This window comes from Sceloporus undulatus, unplaced genomic scaffold (assembly GCF_019175285.1).
Source record: "Sceloporus undulatus isolate JIND9_A2432 ecotype Alabama unplaced genomic scaffold, SceUnd_v1.1 scaffold_13, whole genome shotgun sequence".
NCBI lineage: Eukaryota > Metazoa > Chordata > Lepidosauria > Squamata > Phrynosomatidae > Sceloporus > Sceloporus undulatus.
Window position 1 is genome coordinate 3202803 of NW_024802935.1, and position 21926 is coordinate 3224728.

Here is a 21926-nt window from a genome sequence, read left to right on the forward strand (position 1 = left end):
ATGCTTTTTGTTGCACCTAAAGTGGCATCTCCTATAGAAGAGTAACACAATTAAAAACAAAAGCACCTAATATTTCTTTTAAAACGAACACAAAAAGTACACAAACCCTTCTATGAATGAAAATGTAGGCAGAAATGCTGAAATGACTTCTTACTGAAAATGCATTGCTAAACACCATGGAACTTTCCTGTAAAATCCTTCATCCTCTACCCTATCACTTCCATTCATGATAATATAAAACATCTGAAATATTAAAATTATCAACATTAAATACATACTTCCCAGTGGGCATTTGCAGGTGCTATGCAGAGCAGAAATGTATAGGTCAAAAAAGGACAGAAGTTAGCTATGCCTTTTATCTCCAAGAACAATTCACAGAAATACTTTAGATGGAATGTATAGTATAACAAAATGATTCAAAACCCCACCTCCCACCAACTCTACTAATAAAGATCTTATGACAGGACTTTCAGATTTTGATAATGAATTTTTTAAAAGGCACATATGTACCACATGTGCAAACATTCAAGAAGAAAACTATCATCTCATAACTTTCTTTTTTACCATATACATTTTTTACTGAAACATATATCTGCAGCCCTTTATGAAAATTTAGAAATTCGATGCTGTAAAGACAAAACATCTGAAACAGAAAACACATCTATAGATAAAAACCAATGAATTTTTTTTAAAGTTCCAAAACACCAAATAGCAGTTTGCAGTGCTAGCAGGGAATCAGGTTTTTTTTCCTTCTGGCAGCTGGAAAGTCCTGGGATTCATACGCATGCGTAGCTTAGAGCATATCATAGAACAGCCAATCCTAAACTGACTACATACCCTTTGATGCCTGAAAGGAACCCACAACCTTAGCCAAGAATCCAGCTGGGAGCTGGCCCAGATCAAACTCCTGTTTCTTAGTGCTGCTGCTACCATCCTCCACTTCCTTCCCCTGTTCACGTTAGGTCTTTTTCCACCTAGGTGAACATGCATGATAGAGAGACCGTAGCACACTGTTTTCTTTTCCACTGGATCTTTGCTGTTAGGAAGAGCTGGGCATCCTGGCTAGGAGATAAGCAGCAAGAGAGAAATGAAAGCTGCAGTGGTCCAGTGTTGAGGGGAAACTAAGAGCCACAGCCCATCCTGGATGCACTTCCTTTCCTGTCTGGCAGCTGTGACTGTATCAAATATCACCGTCAAGTGCCCCTGCTTAGATTCCCAGCTTTGGCCGGAGGCTGCCAATCCTCTCTGTCCACCACACATGCACAAACAAGGCAAGGAACCTCTTTCCTCCAGGGGAAATTCCACTGGGAACACCTGTTTTCTACCAATCTCATCTTATATCAAAGCCTTTGTCCTCTGGGAAATTTTTTTTTTATATAAGCAGCCCTCTGGAAAAAGCTATTTTGCACATCTATACAAGATAAGTTACATACCAAATTCTGAACAGCCAAACATAATTTGAAGAAGCAAAGCTCAAAGTCTGTTGTGACTGCAATTTTTTAAATATCCAATTAAAAAAGCCATTCTATATATGAACTAACTAAATTTAATGGTTTACGCAACACATGAAGCTTCCTGGTTTAGTGAAAAGACAACCAGCACCTAAGTGCCAAGTGTCTTCAATGTTCCATATTTTTATTAACAATATGGTTCTATGAAATGATACACAATTTTTCAACAAAATGAAGCATGGGTCATATTTGATGATCATCCCAAACTTCAAAAATAAACCAAATTTTATTAATTGTCATGGTTCTCTTCTCCTCCTAATGTATGCTGGCTGGCTTGCATTAATCCAGTGCTGCATCCAAACAACTGAAAAATCCTAACTTTCATTAAACTGTAATGGGAAACAGTCTTAATGCAAGTCAAGATCTTTGGCTTGAGCTCACTGAAGCTTGAGCACAAGTGGAAGAGTAAGGGAGAGCAAGTCATCATACTTCGGATGACTGTCCAAATGCAGCCATTACACCCTACAGCATTAGCTGCAGGTTACAACAAGTTTTTAATGGGTTATAATAAAATTCAGGGGCACAACACAAATTCAAACCTTTTTATCAAAACTAAGGGGTTGTACAGACTTGCAAGAAACAGTGGCATCGGGGTGGAGTGGGGTGTGGCAACAACATGCTGCATGCCCTGACTCCACTCTGATGCTGGTCTCATGTCGCTCGCCCAACAGGTGATGTCACACCCCTTCTTCGGCACAGCATTTAGATGTGCTGCGTCAAAGAACTGGTGAAAAGCCAGCGCAGCAGCAGCAGTAGCGGCTCTTTTTTGCTGACTGTTTTTTGGACAGCAAAGCACCAGATTGGGCCCATGGCGCGTGGTTGCCGCAGACCCGATCTGGTGCTCCCATGGGTTGCACAAAGCTGCTCTGTTGGGGTGGTTTGTACAGCCTCTAAGTGTAGGCAAATTGCAGTCCAAATGTGCTGCCCCAGTATGGGTCATGGTACCTCTCCAACTCTCCCACCACCACCAAAGCCCCACCAAATTAATGGGCTTGGCAGAAAATGCCCTGCCATACCCCTCTAGCAGGTGTAATTGGTAATTTCAGTTTATTGGGAGAAAGCTATTTTAGGTCTTCAGGGATAAAGAACATGTTACTCTCCAGATGTTAAAGTATTGCTTCCATCATCAATGACCATTAACTGCAGAATTCAACATCTGTGGGACCACAAGTTCCCAACAGCTCAACTGCTGGATAGTTATTTAGTCATTTATATGATTTCTACCCAACCCTCTTCCCAGAATTGGCACTTAAAAAGGCTTGGATTGCTCAGTAATAAGAACATTTTAAATTCAGTCCTTGGCATATCCAAATAAAACAAGGCTGGAAAAAAATGGGGCTGTTGCTAGGCTTAAGACTTGAGTTAATCTTCACTTTTGTATCTCCACTTTGGCAGAAAATGCAGCCCAGAAACCTACTTGCAGTATACATTTTGTGTATACTTTCAGCCATTACTCAGAGTGGGAATAACTGTGGAGTACAGTATTTAGAAAAAGAAATGTTTGGGAAATATTTCTTCAAGATTTGGGGCATTTTTATTTATTTATTTTTGCCTGCCCATTTTTTAAAAAACGTTGGGGGTATCCAGAGGCATTGAGGGACTAAACAAAAGGGGTGTGGGAAACATGAGGAAACATTCCTATGTTCTGCACTTTTAACAGTCTTCCAGCAGATAATACTTATCTAGACAGACCAGTAGGGAGCTCCAATGTAAATAACTTCTAATGTTCCTACCATCCAAGAGTTTGGGCACAATCTCAGCTTTAGACAATCCAGTTGGGATTTAGGTAAAAATCAGTGTAAAAAATAAATAAATTACAGGTTGGCAAGCTTTAGTGGTCATCAGAGACCTTATGGGCCATAAAATTGGGGTTCTGTGGAACTTTCCTCACCCATATTCCACCTTTTTCACAAAATGGAATTCAAGGCAGCTAACAATAAATTTGAAAAGATCCAGTTAGAATATTAATTTACAGAAGTTTTTAAAAATCAACCTTATTAAAAACATAATTAAAATAGCTGAAACATTTAACAACTATTTAAACTATAATTAAATCTGAAGATATAAAAATACAGTATACTACCGTATTTGCACACAAACTACAGCTCCATAATTAAAATTCAAAACCCTTGCCCAGTTAAAAATGTCTTCACCTGCCAGTGGAAAGAGTAATTACTCTCTTCTGTAGTAACTGTTCCATCTATCCTTCTCAGTAGTATTTTTCCAAATCCCATTACTGTATTCCTTCTTCTATTCTGCACTAGAAAATACATAGTACAGAGTAAACAGCCTAGCCTAAATGATAGTTCACCATGTTGTTGATCTTGAATACAGTTGGATCATTTTTATTCAAAATATTTGGAGTAAGTTAATTAACATAATTTATTCAGATAATTCTGGCTGTAATTTTTTTTAAAAAAAAACTATTGGGTTTGTGTTGCAGTAAAACCAAGCCCTAAATCCAATTTTCAGTTCCAATGAGAACAGATCCACTGAATCGACAGAACTTAGGATGTAACTACACTGAAGAATTAAAGCATTTTGACACCACTTTAACTGCATTGGCTCCATCCTGTAGAATTATGGGATTTGTTGTTTGGTGAGGAATTCAACCTGGTCTGTCAAAGAGCTCTGGTGCCTCAACAAACTACAAATCCTAGGATTCTACAGGATAGTCATAGCAATTAAAGTGATGTCAAACTACTTTAATTCTGCAGCGTGGCTACATCCTTAAAGAGTTCTTTGCTTAAATGTTAGTTAGAACTGACAATTAAGAGTCAAGACCAATATTTTTTAAATTTTATTTTGAGTGCATTAATAGACCAAAATTCATTTATTCTTATTGTTGTTTTCATCCTTCTAAGCATGAAAAAAGTAGTACAGACATTCTTCATGGCCCTTGTGGTCTCCTCTAACTCTACGAATCCTTTGGTCTATTTTAAGCATTCAGATGGAAAACTGATTATCTTTTCATTCATGATATCTCTTTTTAAGAATTTCACAAGCTTCTGAAACAGATGGTCTTTAACAGTCAGCTGGATCTGCACAAGACTTCCTGTCAAACAGGTGCCCAAGATCAAGAATTAATTCCAGTCCTTCACTCTTTCCATAAACATCAAGCTATCACTATCACAAACAGAACTCTCATAATTTGTGCTATATTTCTATGAATGAAATTGGTTTTATCTTTCACAAACTGTATACAGATATCATTTCACTATTCTCTAAACTCTATTCGCCAGTGGAGCAAACCGCAACAGCTGCTTGGAAATGAACAGCTATACCATAACATGGAATATGAGAAGGGAAATGATACGACCTAAGCTTTTAGATTGCAGAAAGAAACTAACTGTGCAAACTTATACAGATCTACTCACATGAAAGTAACATTAAATTCAATGGTACTTCCTCTCAGGTAACTGAATATAGAATTCCAGCCTTAAATGAGTAAAATGATACCTAATAAGCAGGCAAACTACAGCTGCTCTTTAAGCTATCCTCAAACCATTACTGAAGTGCTACTGGAAGCTACAAAACATTAAACAATAACACTAAACCGTATCAAATGTGTGTAAGATTAAATATACCAACATATAGAAAATTCAACAACACGTCTTCAATTACTGTCTAGTAGATGGAGAGTGTGTAACATAAATGAAAACATGAGCAAAATCTATAAAATCTTTTGTAGTCATAATAATTGTTACGTAATCGATCGAAATGCCTTTAAAACATGTTTATGGTTATTACGTGGGATCTATTATTGTTGTTGTTCTTTAAAAAAGACTCTCTACATTAGTTTTCAAAAGTAAGAGTTTTCAGTGTGGCTAAAATTATATTGTAAAACTGTCATTCATCAATAAAAACATAACACAAAATGCAACAGAATCAAACAATATAGGAAGATAGCAAGACAACCATTCCAAATTATAGTTCACAAAAAGCTCTTTATCAAAAAGAAGCAGAGCAGAGTAAGTGCTGTGAATCTTTCAAGGGAGAGCATTCCACAATCCGGACGCACAAAAATGACTCTTTAGGCTGGATCCAAGGTGCTTCTATTCAAAAAAGGGGGCTTCCATGACAGGAAATCACTATTTGAATTTATTGCTCTTTCTGTTGTAGATCTATGACTAAGCTCTGCAGAAAATAATGTTCAAAAGTAGGATTTCCTCTGATAACCTTATGAATCAGTGGACAAGTTCATATTGAAGAGGCAAGATGACTGCCAAAATCTTGCCAAAATTCTGTCAATTTGTGGTGAGGATATTTTGCACATCATTATTCCGGATGATCCTTTTCTTCTTTTTCTCCTTTCCTTATGATTACCCCATGATGGTGTGTGTAAGGATTGTATGTGGTATAAGCCCTAAGCTTATTTTAGGGCCTTCACAGCTAAGAAAGAGCCTTTGGAGTAAATGGATCCAATGATCTACCATATTGATCCCACTTCTGAACTACTCACCTGCAATGCCCAATTCTCAGGCCTACTGCCAGTCCAAGGTATTGTTACGTCTACAGAGTTTTGTGTATGTAAACACAGTACCTGCATCACATATAATGCCTCACTCTAGGCAAGTGTTCAAAGGATTATGATTCCTATGTCATCTGCCACATTTTGAGTTCATGCTAATTTCATACTGTGAGCTCCTATTATAGCATCTAGCAGTTAGCAAGGTATAGATAACTGAAGCAAGATCAGATTTTCCCAGATGAAAAAATGGGGGTCCTCACACTAAAATCAACTTTAAAAAATATATAACAGTTTTACAAAGTAAACTGTGACTGAAAACGTACATTATCAATTATAAACAAAATATATGAGCATTTTCATGGGCTTCCAGTACTCCAGGAAGTTTGAGTGAATCCAATCTGTAAACAGTAAGCAATGCACACATGCTGTTGTCTTCCACTGAAGTGAATAGAAAATTTCTTGCAGGGTAAAAATTTCTGTGTGCTTACTCAAACATCCATCCTATAAACTGCTAGTCTGGTGAATGCACATTCCTGTGGTTTCCAATGGTGTGTAAATTCATTTAATGTTCACATTTTTACATGGAAACAGAAATCATGCAAATGAGGCAGGCAATGCAGGAATACCTTACCAAAGCTGGAAAATGTATTTCAATGGAAGCCTGAACTGACAACAGTGGGAGATTGTTGGACAGGCAATTTTTGTTGAGAGTATGTCAGGAAGAGATATTCCCAAAATTGCTCAGGCATTCACAGAGCTGCTATTTGTGTAACAAAAATGTCCATGCTAACTGTATGTCTAGCTTGATCTTTACATGCTTCAAAGTAATAAACCTCCTATGACCCCCTCTACCCATAGGCAATACAGCAACTGGCGTCTCTGATATCAGGAAGGAAATGGGTTTGTTCTGGGTTTTAATCTAAATTTGAAAGAGCTATCCAAGGTGTTGAAATTAATTTGGAGATATGTCTCAGCACCTTAGATATCTCTTTTCTAGTTCAGATTAAACATTGGAGATAACAGTACCGTTACCAGAGCCATCAGCTGCAGTGGAAGAAAGGTCACTGGAGATTTGTTACTGGCAACGGTATGCAATACCTACTTTGGACTTAATTTCAAAATTACTGGGATGAGTATCTGATGGCAGCCCACTGAAATTAAAATGTTTACACATTGGCTTTATTAGACTTTCAAATGAATTATTATGCAAACCTTCTTAATATAATTGTGCTTCAAAGCTCTTTTACTACAGTATTTAGATTTTACATTTTAGTCTTCATTTATATATTCTGCAACAGATTATCAAAGCTGTGTTTAGGCGGGTGCATCACAAATGTAAATAGTGTACAAACCTGAAAATATTAAGCAATTATGAGAAGATTTTTATAAATTAGCTGAACTGTTAAAATTCACATGAAATTTTCAGTACCACCAAGGAAGCTACTGTACTGTGATACAATATGGATACAATTGGTGATCGAATATAGTAAGAAAGCACCCAACACCTTTCTGAAGTGTAAATTCTTAATCCTTCTCAACTCAACATGGTATTCTTTAATAACAGTTGTTCACTAAACAACCTAGATGTAAATATGGATCGAAATCCATGCCAGTTTCAAGTTATTGTTCTACTTTGGCTGCCATGAACTCTGAGAGCAGTCCGCAAGTTCACAAGACTGTTCTTTTAAATTAAAACAAGGTATCGAAGGACACTTTTTACTTTTCAAATACTGTTTCTGAAAATTGTGCAAAAATGGTGATGTGTCTTCATTTACCTTAGTCTTTTCGCCAATAACATTTCGCTCCAGCTCTGCTATCTTCCTGTTTAAATGATCTAGTATTTCCTTCTCCTTGAGAAGTTCAGCTGTTTCAGATTTCTGCTCTCCATCCAACAGGGCACATTCCATGTCCATCTAAGAACACAAAACAATTCTCAGCCTCAATCCAGCTCACAAAGAAGTCCTGACACAGAGTTTTGGAAGGCTTATTCATGCATAATACACATTTTTTAAAAACTGCTGATGCCAAGCCACATTATCAACTTCTCTTGAGGTGTCTGACCACATATATGAAAACAGAAAGTTATTAGAAAATACTGAACACTGAAATCAAACTTCCATGTCACTTGCTTTCAGAAACTATCTAGTTTCTTCTGTCTCTACTGCCTTGTGGATTTCTGATTTCCTTCCAGCGGGCATTTGCACTTGTCCCTTTTGGAGCAGCTCATCCCATTACTATTTTACACAATCACCAGGGTTAGGGGGCACAGTGACTGTGGAAAAACCAAGAATAAAAAATCCCACTATTTTTTATCTGAGAGAACACCTCTCTAGGAAACTTTAGGTCAGTGATGGCGAACCTATGGCACGCGTGCCAGATGTGGCACTCAGAGCCATCTCTGTGGGCACATGTGCCGTTGCACCAGCACTAGAAAGCCAGAGGGACATGGCACTTTGCAATAAATAAGTGGGTCTTGGGTTGCAGCTTGGGCACTTGGCCGCTAAAAGGTTCACCATCACTGCTCTAGGTCCTCCAGCAAAACTCTATGGTGAACGTCGTCCAGAAACTGACCAGAGATTTGCACTAGAGAATCTACAAATGCTTAGAGAAGTGTTCTTCCTAGGTCCCCCAGCACACCTTCTGGCAGACATTGACCAGAGTTGTGCTATCGGACCTAGAGATTCCTAGAGGGCGCATATTAATCAAATTCACAAGTCAATGCCACAAATATGAAGAGCCAACTGTATATTTAATATGGGTTTCTTTCCTTATCCTTCTTCATCTCAACTTTGTCTGTTAAAAATGCTCATGTAATTGTTGTTTCTTGGCAAGTTTCATCAGAGGGGGGTTGCTATTGCCATCTTCTGAGGCTGAGAGAGTGTGATTTGCCCAAGCTCACCCAGAAAGTTTCTATGGCTGAGTGGGGATATAAACCCTCTTCTCCAGAATCAAAGTAGTATGCGCAAACCACTTACACCATGCTGGCTAGATAATACTCCCAAGTAATGTTTTACAATTTATATTTGTAAAATGTAAATTAGCCAGTACCATAATTAGGATACAGTATATATATTTTTTACTGGGCTGTATTTCAAAACATATTAATTAGATTGCTCCCAGGGCCATTCTGTACCCCACAGGGGATCAAAAAAAAAATCTCAAGATTTTCTTAAAAATTTTGTTGCCCCCACATGATCTTCTGCCACATCTCCCCAAGACATTTTACACCCAGCTAAGGCTTTAAAAACAAACAAACAAACAAACAAACAAAAAATGAACAGGAAGGGATCCCTGCATTCCTCCCTGTTGCAAAGGTGGCCACTCCTGGGCCTAATTTGGCTAGGGAAAGGCAAATGTGGCAATAGTGCCTCTCACTTCTCCTTGAGGATTTCTGAGGGGCATCTGGGGCAACAACTTTTTTTTGGGGGGAGGGGGTGACAGGAGATGCAGCTCTCCAGGGTTTCCCTCTAACAGTTGCTCATTCCTGAACGAGAAAATAAGTCCCACTGAACATAATAAAATTCACTTCTAAGTAAACATAGACTAAGCATAGTCCGTTATGGACCCTCCTGCGTAGGGCAAATTCCGTATAAGATCAAGCCCCATTTGTTTGAATGGGGTGCATACCAACGGCACTGTGTGCACCACAGGGGCGCACCTCATTCACCATATTAGGGCTCACCATATGCGTAACCTCAAGTCCATGTATGGCGAGCCCACATACAGCGCGAGTGCGCTGTATGTATGCATCATCTTGCATTACCCTATGTTTACTTAAAGTAAGTCATACATATATGCCAGTGATACCTTACCTCTCTGGACGACTCATCCATCTGATCGTTTAAATCTTTGATCTTTTGTTCAAGTTCTTCCAGGTTATTCAGTATTACAATGCGCTGTTCTTCCATCTGATTAAGCTGCAGTGCTCTTTGCTCATCACTTGTGCATTCTGGTGTCTGCAATAAATCAACAATTGTATTTCTTAACTTAAGGGTTTTCAAAATGTACTTTTTTCCATTGTCATTTTTTTTTCAGACAAATGTCAGCAACAAAGTCTTGGTTGGGTTAGCAAATATTTAATAATAAAAAAGAACAATAAATGAGATTTTTTTAAAAAAAAACCTATGAACATTTTTTTCATTCATGTTATTTTAAGGTCTGTTTTAAACTGTGAATTTTTTAATTGTAATTTTTTTTTCACTAAGTAAAGCCAAGAAGAACAACACTGGAACTCAAAGTTAGGTTCCCTGTTCGGCCATGGAAAGCAACTGGGTGACCTTGCATGAGTCACATACTCTCAGATCCAGAAAACCCTATACAGTGGTACCCCGGGATACGAATGCGCCGCCTTACGAAATTTGCGGGTTACGAAAAAAATCCATTCAAAAAAACTGTTCCGGGTTACGAAAAAAATTTTGGTGCTTTTCGGCGCTATTTCACACGAAATCGCGGCTTTTCCCCATTAGCGCCTATGGGTTTTTCGGCTTGCGAAGTATTTCGGGTTACGAAAGCGGCGGCGGAACGAATTAATTTCGTAACCCGGGGTACCACTGTACTTATACTAGGTTTGCCTTAAGGCCACCGTCAGTTGAAAACAACTTGTAGGCACACAACAATGAAAGAACAGAAACAATCTTAAGTCCTAACCAGGTTTCCAACCAGTTCTTGTTACATAGTACATTCCACTTACCGTTGACATGATGCTTAGATAAGAAGATTCATTGACACCCTTCATAAAGGCAGAAGCAGGTAACGGTGAAATTGTCCGGTTGTCACACATATGCTTATTTGTTCTGACTCCTCCAGAAGGAAAGAGCCCCACAGCATTTTGGCCAAGATCACTGAATTCAGAGAAATCAGAATCTCCAGTAGGTGGCTGCAAGTGCCTTCTCAGTTTTGTTTCTGGAGTCATCTGACAATCTTCAAATACAGAATCTTCATCAGACAGCTGAAGCTTTTCAAGTTCTTTATTAATTTTTTCTACATCAGCTACAGTTGTGACAGTGGCAGGATCACTGTCAGGTTTGGAATATTCTGCGCACAGGTTGAGGATTGTTTCCAGCCGCTGGCGCTCCTTATAATGGAAAAAGAAATGAAAATATTAAAGCTGAATTACAAGAAATTAATACTATCATGTTGCACAGCATAGGGCAGTTGCATGATTAAAAAAAACCTCAAACAAGCCTGCTACACTGATCCGAAACACATTTCCTGAAATACAGATACAAGTGATTTCAATCAAGTGTAATCCTAAGTAACACACAATTCATGTATACTCTTGTTAAATTAAATGCACAGTATCAAAAGGGGCAAGAGCCAGTGAGGTGCAATGGCTTCAGAGTTAGACTAGGACTCTGGAGACAAGGGTTTGAATTCCCACTTAGCTATGTGAACCCATTTGGTGACCTTGGGCACATTACATTCTCTCAGCCACAGAGGAAGGCAAAAGCAAAACTTGTGACAGGTTCACATAACGGTTGCTGACTTGTAGGTACACAATACCAATCAAAAGGGACATAAGGTATCAACTAACCTCAGTCTCCTCACTTAATGCAATTGCTGTTTAGATTCCAATGTGGGGTTTTTTTTAAGTATAAAAATTAAAATATGTTTCACTGGTTATTTGAAAATAACCTTCTTCATAGTACAAAGTATAGGCCACACTAAGTGATTTCACTGGTAGGTGCCCCACTTCCCCCAGCTATAATCCACTTGAGTTCAGCAGGGCTTACTTGTAGTTAAGTATGGGGAATTGTAGCCACAGAGCAATCTTATGCATGTTTACCTAGTTTGAAGCAATACTTTGCTCATTTTCATCCAGCAGGTCTTTTGGGGAAAAGGACTTACTTCTAAATAAATATTCACTGGATTTGTTTTGAAAATATATTTTAAAGTTATTTTCCCTATGATGGAATTTTTCATATAGAAGAGGCTAAGGTAAAATTATGAATAGCCATTAAAAAGCAAATATTTCAGTAAGCAGAACTTCAGATCTTTAAATGAGTTGCTATACATGAATCTTCAAGCTCTAAGCAAACTGTTGGATAAGTTCACTGAATCACACCTGTTTAAAAATCCTGCCTAAGTTTTCTATGCACATATTTTGACATGTGCAGTACTGTACAAATAATTTCAAGACTGAAGCTAGGGCTGATTACAACATCAATGATTTGCAGAAGCTGTCATTAACAGAGGACTTTGCATAACTTAAGCAAAATGTATAAGTCACAATTTTTAAACAGATGTTTCTTTAGGCTGCAAGCTAATGTGTTACTTTAGCACCTTTCTTCCCACTCACAAGAGAAAACAATGAACACATTTTCTGACAACTCTCATCTTAGACTAATTAAAGGCAATCAAGTGTTTTTAAGCTTAATCCACGTGACAGCCTGCAGAAATATATTCGGCTTCTGTCTCCAAATTCAAAAGCAAGCATAGACAAAAACATGGAAGGTAGGTGTATGCAGCTCATGCCTATTTGCTCACAAGAAGTTCACCGAATTAAAAAGATTTATTCTAAACTATAAAATTACAGGTTTACAGATATTCAAAATAAAGTCCCTCTGAGTTTGATGGGGCATATAGAAGATTGGAAAAAAATTAAAATATCCAGATGTTTACAAACCAAAAGGAGTTTGGTCCCAAATTTTTTCAATGAGAAAAAAATCAGGTGTTTTGCATATCTATGAAAAATCAGTGCAAAAAAACCAAAACAACAACCATGTCACCCCTGAAGGAACAGCTCTGTACTTGTTTCTGAACTCTGTTTTCAAGTTAGACAAAATATTCATACTGTTAAGCTGTGAGTGTAATGTTACTAATCAAATGCATTCTTTCTAGTCATCCCTTAAATCAAATTTCCCTCCTCTTTTCCTCCCTCCCTTCCTCTCAAGGCAAGCATCACATTACACTAGAAAGACAAAATGACAATGAAATCTTTGCACCTCAGAACTCCTTTGTTCCCTCCAAACATTTTCTCCACCAGCCTCCAGCTCCCTCTTCATTTGCTTAGCCTGTATTTGCTCTCTTCCTCTCAAGCCTGCATTCTTTGAGTAGCCAACCCATTTCTGAAAGCACCGTCTGACTGCCAGCCAGGAACCCCAACTTTTATCCATCCTTTGAACCTGCCACAGGGCACTTTGATGGCACTTTTACTACCATCGCTGAAACAGTTAAGAGCTGGGATAAACAATACTCGATCTCCGAGTCCACCCCCATGTACAGTGACAGGATATGTTCCGTTTTGGCACCTCTCCTCCACATCCACTCTTTACAACAGAGGCTATATCAAACTAAAGCCCACACAAAACAACTTTACCTTTGTCTTGCTTGGATGCTTTGGTGTAAAGAGATTATTTTAACCCTTCAAAATACAAGGGCATTTAAAGAACAACCTGTCATCCAATGTGTATGCAGACGAAAAATTCTAAATACTGTATAACAGCTGAAAGCTGGAATTCATAACAGCCAAAAGTTCAGGAATTTACAGCAAATACAAGGCTTTTTTCAAAAAGGCATGAGACTGGTAAAGCTGAAAACAGGCATTTCAGTAAGAAATCAAAAGTCTCTAAACATTCATATTTACAAGAATGTCTCTCCATCTAAGTTACAAATATAGCTTCCTTTACTATCATCAGTGCTACAGAAGTAACTGAATATGTTACCTCATTTCTATTTCAACATGCACAACTGAGTACTGAAGAGCTTATGCACAGGAAGTTCTGTCAGTTGCTATTTTGTGCTGTCTATTCTCACCTTTCTATTGGCTCCCAACCAGTCGCCATTTCATCACACCTTCACTTCCCAGTTCATACCATACATTTACATCCTGTTTTGTAAATCAAGGATATACAGCAGCAATTATAAGGCTTGCTACAATTAACAGTAAAACACAGCATAACCAGTTGCTTGATGGAACAGCAGTGTCATTCCCAGTAAAATTACATAAACACTTATTGCATAGTGAACGCCTACAAATCTTACCCTAATTTACCTCTGCTATGAAGTTACGAAGAGTGTTTGTGGCTAATGGGTGAGCAAGTGGAGAGTATGCTCTTCACTTCCCAGAATTCCCAAACATTCACAGGAACACATCAATGATTTCATCATGTCCACAGCAAAGACTGGGAAAAGTGCTCTTTTTTGACAGTAACTCCCAGAATCCCCCATCCCACGTAGCAAATGAGCAATTCTTCCACACACAGTTAAAAGCACTATGCAGCGAGTAACTACTACTGTTATGCACCTTCAATTCAACTTCCATTTTGTGGTGACCCTACTGTAGCATTTTCTTGCCAAGATTTATTCAGAAGAAGTTTGCCACTGCCTTTTCTCAGGCTGTGTCATGGCCAGCCAAGATCAGCTCTCAGAGGATGAGGAGGAGGATGAGCCTCCTCCAGAGCAAAGACTGATTGAGGCAACACCAGGTGCTGATCCTGCTCTGCCAGGTCCCAGCTGTGCTCTTCCAGCCCCAGAGGAGGAGGTTCAACCAGGTCCTAGTGCTGAAGAGAGGCCTCCTATGGTACCACAGCCTAGTGGTGACTCTGGAGACGAAGCTTGCCTGCAGGTGCCTTCCTACCAAGAGAGAAGGGCCGAGAGTGCTTGCAGGTGCAGATCAAAGAGGATTGCTGAGAGGCAATTAGCCAACCAGACTCAGGTGGCACGAGGGAGAGTTTCCCTTACTTAAGTGGGAGAGAGACTGTCGCTGGCTGCTAAAGTTTATTGCATGATCCCTTGGCGTGATTGCTGCTGGCACTAGCTCCTCGCATCTTGATTCCTTGTTACCTTGACCTCGGACCGGACCTTCGTTATCTCCTGGGTGTTTTGACCTCGGACTGTTTGACCACGCTGTTTCCCGGTATCCTGACTTTGGCTTGACTCTTGGAACATTCGGACTTCTGGAATCCTGACCTTGGCTTGTATTCTCAGACTGCTTTCAGTTTGCTTCCTTGCAAAGTCTGCTTTACTTTCACTGGGCTGAAGATACTGTTATCAGCACTTGTCAGTGTTTGCTGGCAGCATTCCCGGACAGGCCGAGAGATAGTAGCTTGCCCAAGATCACCCAGCAGGTTTCCACTGTTGAGTGGAAAATGCAAACTTCACTACACCATTCTGCTTACTGACCTGTTCACTCCAAATGAAGTCATCGGTGGGCAAGTTGTAGCCCTCCAGGTAGGAATTGCAGCTCCCACCACCTCCCACCACTTGCAAACCTTGCTAGGGCTAATGACATTGTACAGTAATTCAACAACATCTAAATGTGTCTACCCTCTGCATTTAATATTGATGTAACTCTACTCTTCTTAAGACATAGAATATAATCATTGTAAAAAACAAAACCCTTTATAAAAATGCATACTTTTATATAGCTCATATTGATTTGTTCTCAATTTTTTTAAAAAAAAAAATGGAGTCTAGGGAAGGAATATGCTAAAAACCCTAAAGGCACCAAATCCTGTATGATCTTGGAAGCTAAGCAGAGTCAGCTCTGGTTAGTACTCGGGTGGGAGACTACCAGTGAATATCAGTTCCCGTCAGCTATATTTCACAGGAAGGAAGTGACAAGAATTCCTTGCTAAGAAAACTCTGTGAAATTCATGAAGTTGTCATACATCAACAAGCCACATTGGCAAGTAATATAGATAGCAGGAAAATAAGCATTTGAATTCATATCAAAAGTCTTTCCAGCTTTCAGAATGAAAGGGGGTATATGAAGGTGCCTTATAACAAGACAGATCACTGGTCCATCTAACCCAGTACTGTCAACTCTCGCTAGCATCTATGGCCCTCCAAGGTGTATTTCCTGCTTGAGGGTTCCCTGGTGGTTTCTCTTCCAAGTAGTAAGCAGCCCCAGCCCTGCTTAGCATCCACAATCATATAACTGCACAAATCTTGCTAGGCTGCAAAATAAAATCTCATATAACCTGCATTGCCTCTATTTTCAAGACAGTTCATGTACATAAATTCTGACAAAGAGTTTGACCAAAATCCTACCTCAGGACTGTGTAACACACATCTCTGCACACACTGATTGTACAGTATAACCCTAGTGCAGCACAGCAACATTTGCAACTGAATGCACATTCAAATGCTCAGCCAACTGAACAACCAAATGTCATACAAATCCCATGCACACATGCATAACGACATGCATAACGAAAGTCACTGCATGCACAATTCTTTTTCCACAATCTTAAACATAATGTAGATATTCCAAAATTTGTAGCCACTTCACTGGGGAACCTATTTGTGCTTAAAACAACAATGTATTTCTGGTCTTCATTACTAACCACAACTGTTTGGAATGCACTTGAATTTTCTTCAGATATAGTGGTCATGATGGCTGAGGTATTCTGAAAGTAAAGTGCCAAAACAGTAAATTTTCCAAGCTTTGCCTATGTACTTAAGGACTGCTCTCTTAATCTACTATTAAGAAAAGCAGGTACAATCCATTTGTGGTTTATTAACACAGATATATAGATTGTTACATTTAATGAATCTGCGTGCAAGACACCTCAAAAATCTTCTCCCTGGAAGTGACTATGTTATTCAGATTACTAATGCTTAGTTTTGAAGGAGTTGCTGAATGGTAATACAGTGACATCCTCAACTCTCTGCAGTTTTAGCCATTGATATGAGATGTGAAAAAACTAAAACCAGAAACCATGCCATTGTGTATCTGAATCAGTAATATATTTTTAATTAAATGGCACCATCTAGAGGTAAACCTGAGCACTTACTTAAATGAGTACTTTGTGATTCTATTCAACTTGAACACTAGAGACATAGTTCTTTATTTTTCCACATTGTTTCTCATTGGCTTGTTGTTTTGTTGTTGCTGTTGTGTGCCTTCAAGTCATTTCCAACTTATGGCAGCCCAAAAGCAAACCTACTGTGGGGTTTTCTTGGCAAGTTTCTTCAGAGGACATTCGCGACTTTCTCACTGGCAGTTCCTCCTTAAAACTTAGGTCCTAAATGCATGATAACAACATAAGCCATACAAACATAGCATTTATTAACAATGGATTACAAAAAAACAAAAACAAAAACAAAGGCTGACACATTGGGACAAATTAGCTGGCTATATTGCATCACTGTATTCATTGTATTCCCTATTATCATGTATGAGAGCTGGACAGTTCAAAAAGAAAATCGGAAGAACATAAATTAATTTGAGATGTGGAGCTGGAGAAGAGTGCGGAGGATACTGTGGATAGCCAGAAAAACAAGCAAATGAGTCCTAGAGCAGATCAAGAGAGAAATCTCCCTGGAACCCAGGATGATGAAACTTAGGCACGTTACAGACCACCCAAAAGGCCGCCCTTGTTTGCTGCGCGAAGGAGCTGCAGTGGACAAACCACGCGGCTCCCCCATGCAGCAAAAAGAAGCCACAAAAAGCAGCTTCTTTTTCTGGCGGGGTTGTGATGCCACAAGGCACCAATGGCACCCTTGTGGCAATACAAGGGCGCTGAGGTGTGCGGACGCTAGGCGTCCGTCACATCAAAATGACAGCGCCCATGTGTATAAGGCGCTGCCATTTTGACGCCCTCGTCACATGCAAGGGGTGTCTAAAAGCGCCGCCCCTCACACCTGACGACGGTGCCTCTATGGACCCATCTATAACACACCTTAGGTTGTCATACTTCAGACACATCATGAGAAGGTCTGACTCAATGGAAAAAACAATAATGCTAGGAAAAATCGAGGAAAGTAGAGAGGAAGGCTGCACACTAGATGAATGTACTCTATAAAAGAGGTCACTAGTATGATTTTGCAGGACCTAAGCAGAGCAGTGGAGGACGGGGAGTCTTAGAGATGTCTCATCCACAGGGTCGCCATGGGTCAAGATTGACTCAAGGGCAGTTAACAACAAGAAATTATATGTCCAAACACCTATGGAGATAACCATTTTGTACTGCCTCAGTTACTGCTGCCACCTCACCCTACATATTCATGTTAGCATGTTGAAAGGGTCAACAGCAAGAAACAGACTGTACTATTTTGGAACTGATGCCAGCGCAAGACCTCATCCCATTATAGAACAGTGTGTTTGCATCTATGTGTTTATGGAGTGAGCTCCTATCACCAGTCCCAGCTTCTGCAACCTAGCAGTTCAAAAGCATGCAAATGAAAGTAGAAAGATAGGTACCACTTCTCAGTGGGAAGATAAAGAGCGTGGAGTCATGCTGGCTACATGACCACCAGAGCAGTCCTCGGACAATGCTGGCTCTTCGGCTTAGAAACTGAGATTAACACCACCCCCTAATAATAATAACAATAATAATTTATTTATATCCCGCCCCTTGAGGTCGATCAGGGCGGCTAACAGCAATAAAATACAATACATTGTACATCAAAATTCCCTCCCCCTGTTAAAAAATTATTAAATCAATTATAATTAAAACCAACAAATTAAACAACATTAACACATACACATTATTACAAGACAAAAACAAAACAGAACAAAACAAAACAAACAAAACAGTAAACTACAGTAGCATTTCCAGGGAGGACCTTGGGGACTCTCATAAGAACAGGGTTCCTGAGGCCAGTGTTATCTATTCCGGAAAGGCTTGCTGGAAGAGATCCGTCTTGACAGCCTTTTTAAAGCTGTCTAAAGACGTCAATTGATGGATCTCGTCCGGCAGGTCGTTCCATAATCTGGGGGCGACAACAGAAAAAGCCCTCTGGGAGGTAGCCGAAAGCCTAGATCTTTAGAGGCTGCAGCAAATTCCTCCCAGAGGACCGGAGTGTGCGGGGAGGATTATATGGGAGGAGGCGGTCCCTGAGATAGTTTGGACCCAAGCCATTTAGGGCTTTAAAGGTGATAACCAACACCTTGTACTGGGACTGGAAACTAATAGGCAGCCAGTGGAGGGACTTTAATACCGGAGTAATATGGTCCTTCCTCGATGTTCTTGGCACTACCCTATAGTCGTTGCAAGTAGATATTCATGTCAAGGGACTATCTTTGCCTTTTTTAAAATTGCTTTCATGAAATGAAACAAAGAAGGGTTCATATTTTTAAACGCTTGCCTAACAGTCACTCAGGAGTGAAACCTACAGGTTTAGGGGTTTACTTATTTTTATTTCTCAGCATTTACACTCTGTCTCTCCTTCTGTGACTTCAAGGCAGCATATATGGCTCCCCACCTTGTACTTATTCCCAACCTTATTCTCAAGCCAGCATGGTGTAGTGGTTTCAGTGCTGGAGTATCAGACTGGAGATCAGGGTTTGATCCCCACTCTCAGCCTCAGAGGATGGCAATGGCAAAACCCCTCTGAAGAAATTTCCCAAGAAAATCCTATGTTCATCCCCACATGCAACCTAGAACCCTGTACTGTACCCCAAATGACTTTGTTTTCTGGTGCAGTCTTTCTCAAAATGGTGGAAGGAACAGCATAGGAAAATGAAGGTATTGGGTTCTTTGGAGGGGGAGAGCTACAGCCTACTTGGGGGGGGGGGGTTTACAGGGGAAAAATAACCCTCCTCCAGAGTTGGTCATCCTAGCTCAAAGTAACCTAGTATGGTGGCTCAGGAGAGACTAAAGCATGCTTTCCCAAGTTCCAGTCTAACAATCTAATCACCACATTTTTTTCCATCTCTCCTCAAGGCTAAGGAGGGGATACAGAATGTTAAAATACAAAACACAAGTAAAAATAAAAAAATAAAACCAAGGGTTAAAATACAATACTATAAAGCTATTAAAATATTCTCATATGAGAAAGAGTTAAACACATCATTCTCCAGTGCTGTTTTCCCCATCTAATTGGAAACCCTATACTTTCACCTATGTTTTTTTTTAAATTTAAGATATTCAATTACATAAATTGAACATCATATCTATTTTGGTCCAGTGACAAATATGCATCACTTCTAGGAAACCAGCAAAGATGCTTTTGTCCACTTAGACACTGTTCATTTGTCTCAAATGGTAACGTGTAGACATGCAGGCAGGTATACATTTTGGTGAGCTAATCACTTTAATAAACGATAATCTGAGATATTTATAGACTTAGTTCTCAAAAGAATATGAAGAAAGTGAGAAAACAACTATTTTCATAAGAAAATTACTATTCTCTCAGAATTATTCATATGTGTTAAAAAATAGTTTTAAAAATATTTACTGTTAAAGAACAGTAACAAGCCAAAATTAGTGACTTGCTCTGCAGGCCTAAACATGTCCTATTGAGTCTAATCACACTTATTCCCAGATAACTGAGCTCCAAAACAAACTGCAGAAATAATCCAGTTTGAGACCACTTTAACTGCCCTGGCTCAGTGCTAGGAATCTTGGAAACTGTAGTTTATTGTGGCACCAGAGCTCTCTGACAGAGAAGGCTAAATGTCTCACAAAAATAGTGTCCAGAATTTCCTCGCATTGAGCAAGGGCAGTTAAAGCAAATAATCTCAAAATGGATTATTTCTGCAGTGTGTTCTGGACCTTGCAGACAGGATTTATTAGTTGGAAATTATCCTGAATTGTCCTCTGCTTTGATTTCCCCACCTTTCCTGCCCCACTTCACTTGGAGCACAGACTGAATATTGCATCCTTGGCTGCACCCTTAAATAAGGCACAATACCAAGAGGCGTCCTTGAAGGACAGCAGAATTGCAGTTGCAGAGGCGTTGACCTTTTGAAAACAGCATCAAGATCAGGATGGAAGGAGTCTATCCTACAAATACACACTTCCTTCCAGGGCTCTGCTAGGCAATTATTTTCATTCTTGATAGCTCAGCTCATTTCTACATGCAGTCAAAAGCCTCAGTTCTTTTACTGGCTGCCCTTGCAAAATGCTACAAATGAAAAAATAAATCAAGGGAGGAAATTCCATCACATGTAAACAGTTGCTGCCTTAAACAGTTGAACTTGTTGCAAAGAAAACAAACTTATCATCTAATTAGATGATGACTATTAAGGAAAAAAGTATGTGGGTAAGGTAAACAGCAGCCAAATAAAATAGAAACAATATATCATTTTGTCATATTGTTGTTGTTGTTATTTATTTCTATAGCACTGTAAATGTACATTTTATCTTTTAAAAGTAGAATATTTCCTTAGACTTTTTCAGAGATGCAGTTGTTGATTCTGCCAAATCTTGTAGTACACTACACAATTCTCTTTTTAGTGCTATACAAACATATTAGCGTCCTCCTCACTTTATATGGATGCTTTCTAGTATCTAGGGCCATAGGAAACCTAGGCCATGTCCCCATAGAGAAAAAGAAATGCTCCCACACCGTTCCCACTCTGACATGTTTAGATGATACACAAGGCCAAAACGGGTGACTCAGAGGCCCAATCCATGCTCCAGGGCAATTCTCCAGAGTAAAAGGAATCCCCTGAGCATATGGATTGCATGCTGGAATGGGGAAGGAGCATCAGCAGGCAGGTAGAAGAGATCAGGAGCAAGGTGACTAGATGTCATAACCACAAAGAAGGACAATGAGAAATGAAAGCTAGAAACATGCATGAAAATGTAAATTCATGCTTCTCAGTCATGCTCAAAAAGGAGAACATTTTGGAATTCCTCCTGGACAAAAGGCTTAAATGCAGGCCATGTCCTAGAAAAGAAGGACATCTGGTCATCCTGGTCAGAAGGCATCCTGGACCAGGTGAATCACTGACCTCCTCCCGCCCAGACATTCCAACTCCTGCCACAGCACTGTCACTTTCAGGGTTTTGCAGTTCTCTCCATGCATACTATGTTTTAACGGAACTGGGGTAAGGACAGGAAGGGGTAATGTGCAGACAGCGGTGTCAGTATTGGCCCATTATGGGTGCCAGTTGTGCGGACAGCACGTCTTCCCCACAGATCCAGAAGCCCCAACAGTAAGCTGGGTTTTCCCATCAGTGTGAACACAGGCCCTGTATTATATTTCACTGTACCACTCTGTCTCCACATCATATACATCTATATTGAAGCCTTTATTCAAGCAGATTA

At 39.6% G+C, this 21926-nt stretch overlaps 1 protein-coding gene across 1 annotated transcript in view; it reads right to left on the reverse strand.

The window, feature by feature from the left end:
• Window positions 1–21926, reverse strand: part of LOC121917242 (pleckstrin homology-like domain family B member 2) — a 91134-nt gene that overhangs the window by 41553 nt on the left and 27655 nt on the right. Inside the window, 3 exon segments of the mRNA XM_042443004.1 lie at window positions 7758–7895; window positions 9795–9938; window positions 10673–11056. Coding sequence (XP_042298938.1) covers window positions 7758–7895; window positions 9795–9938; window positions 10673–11056 — 666 coding nt within the window.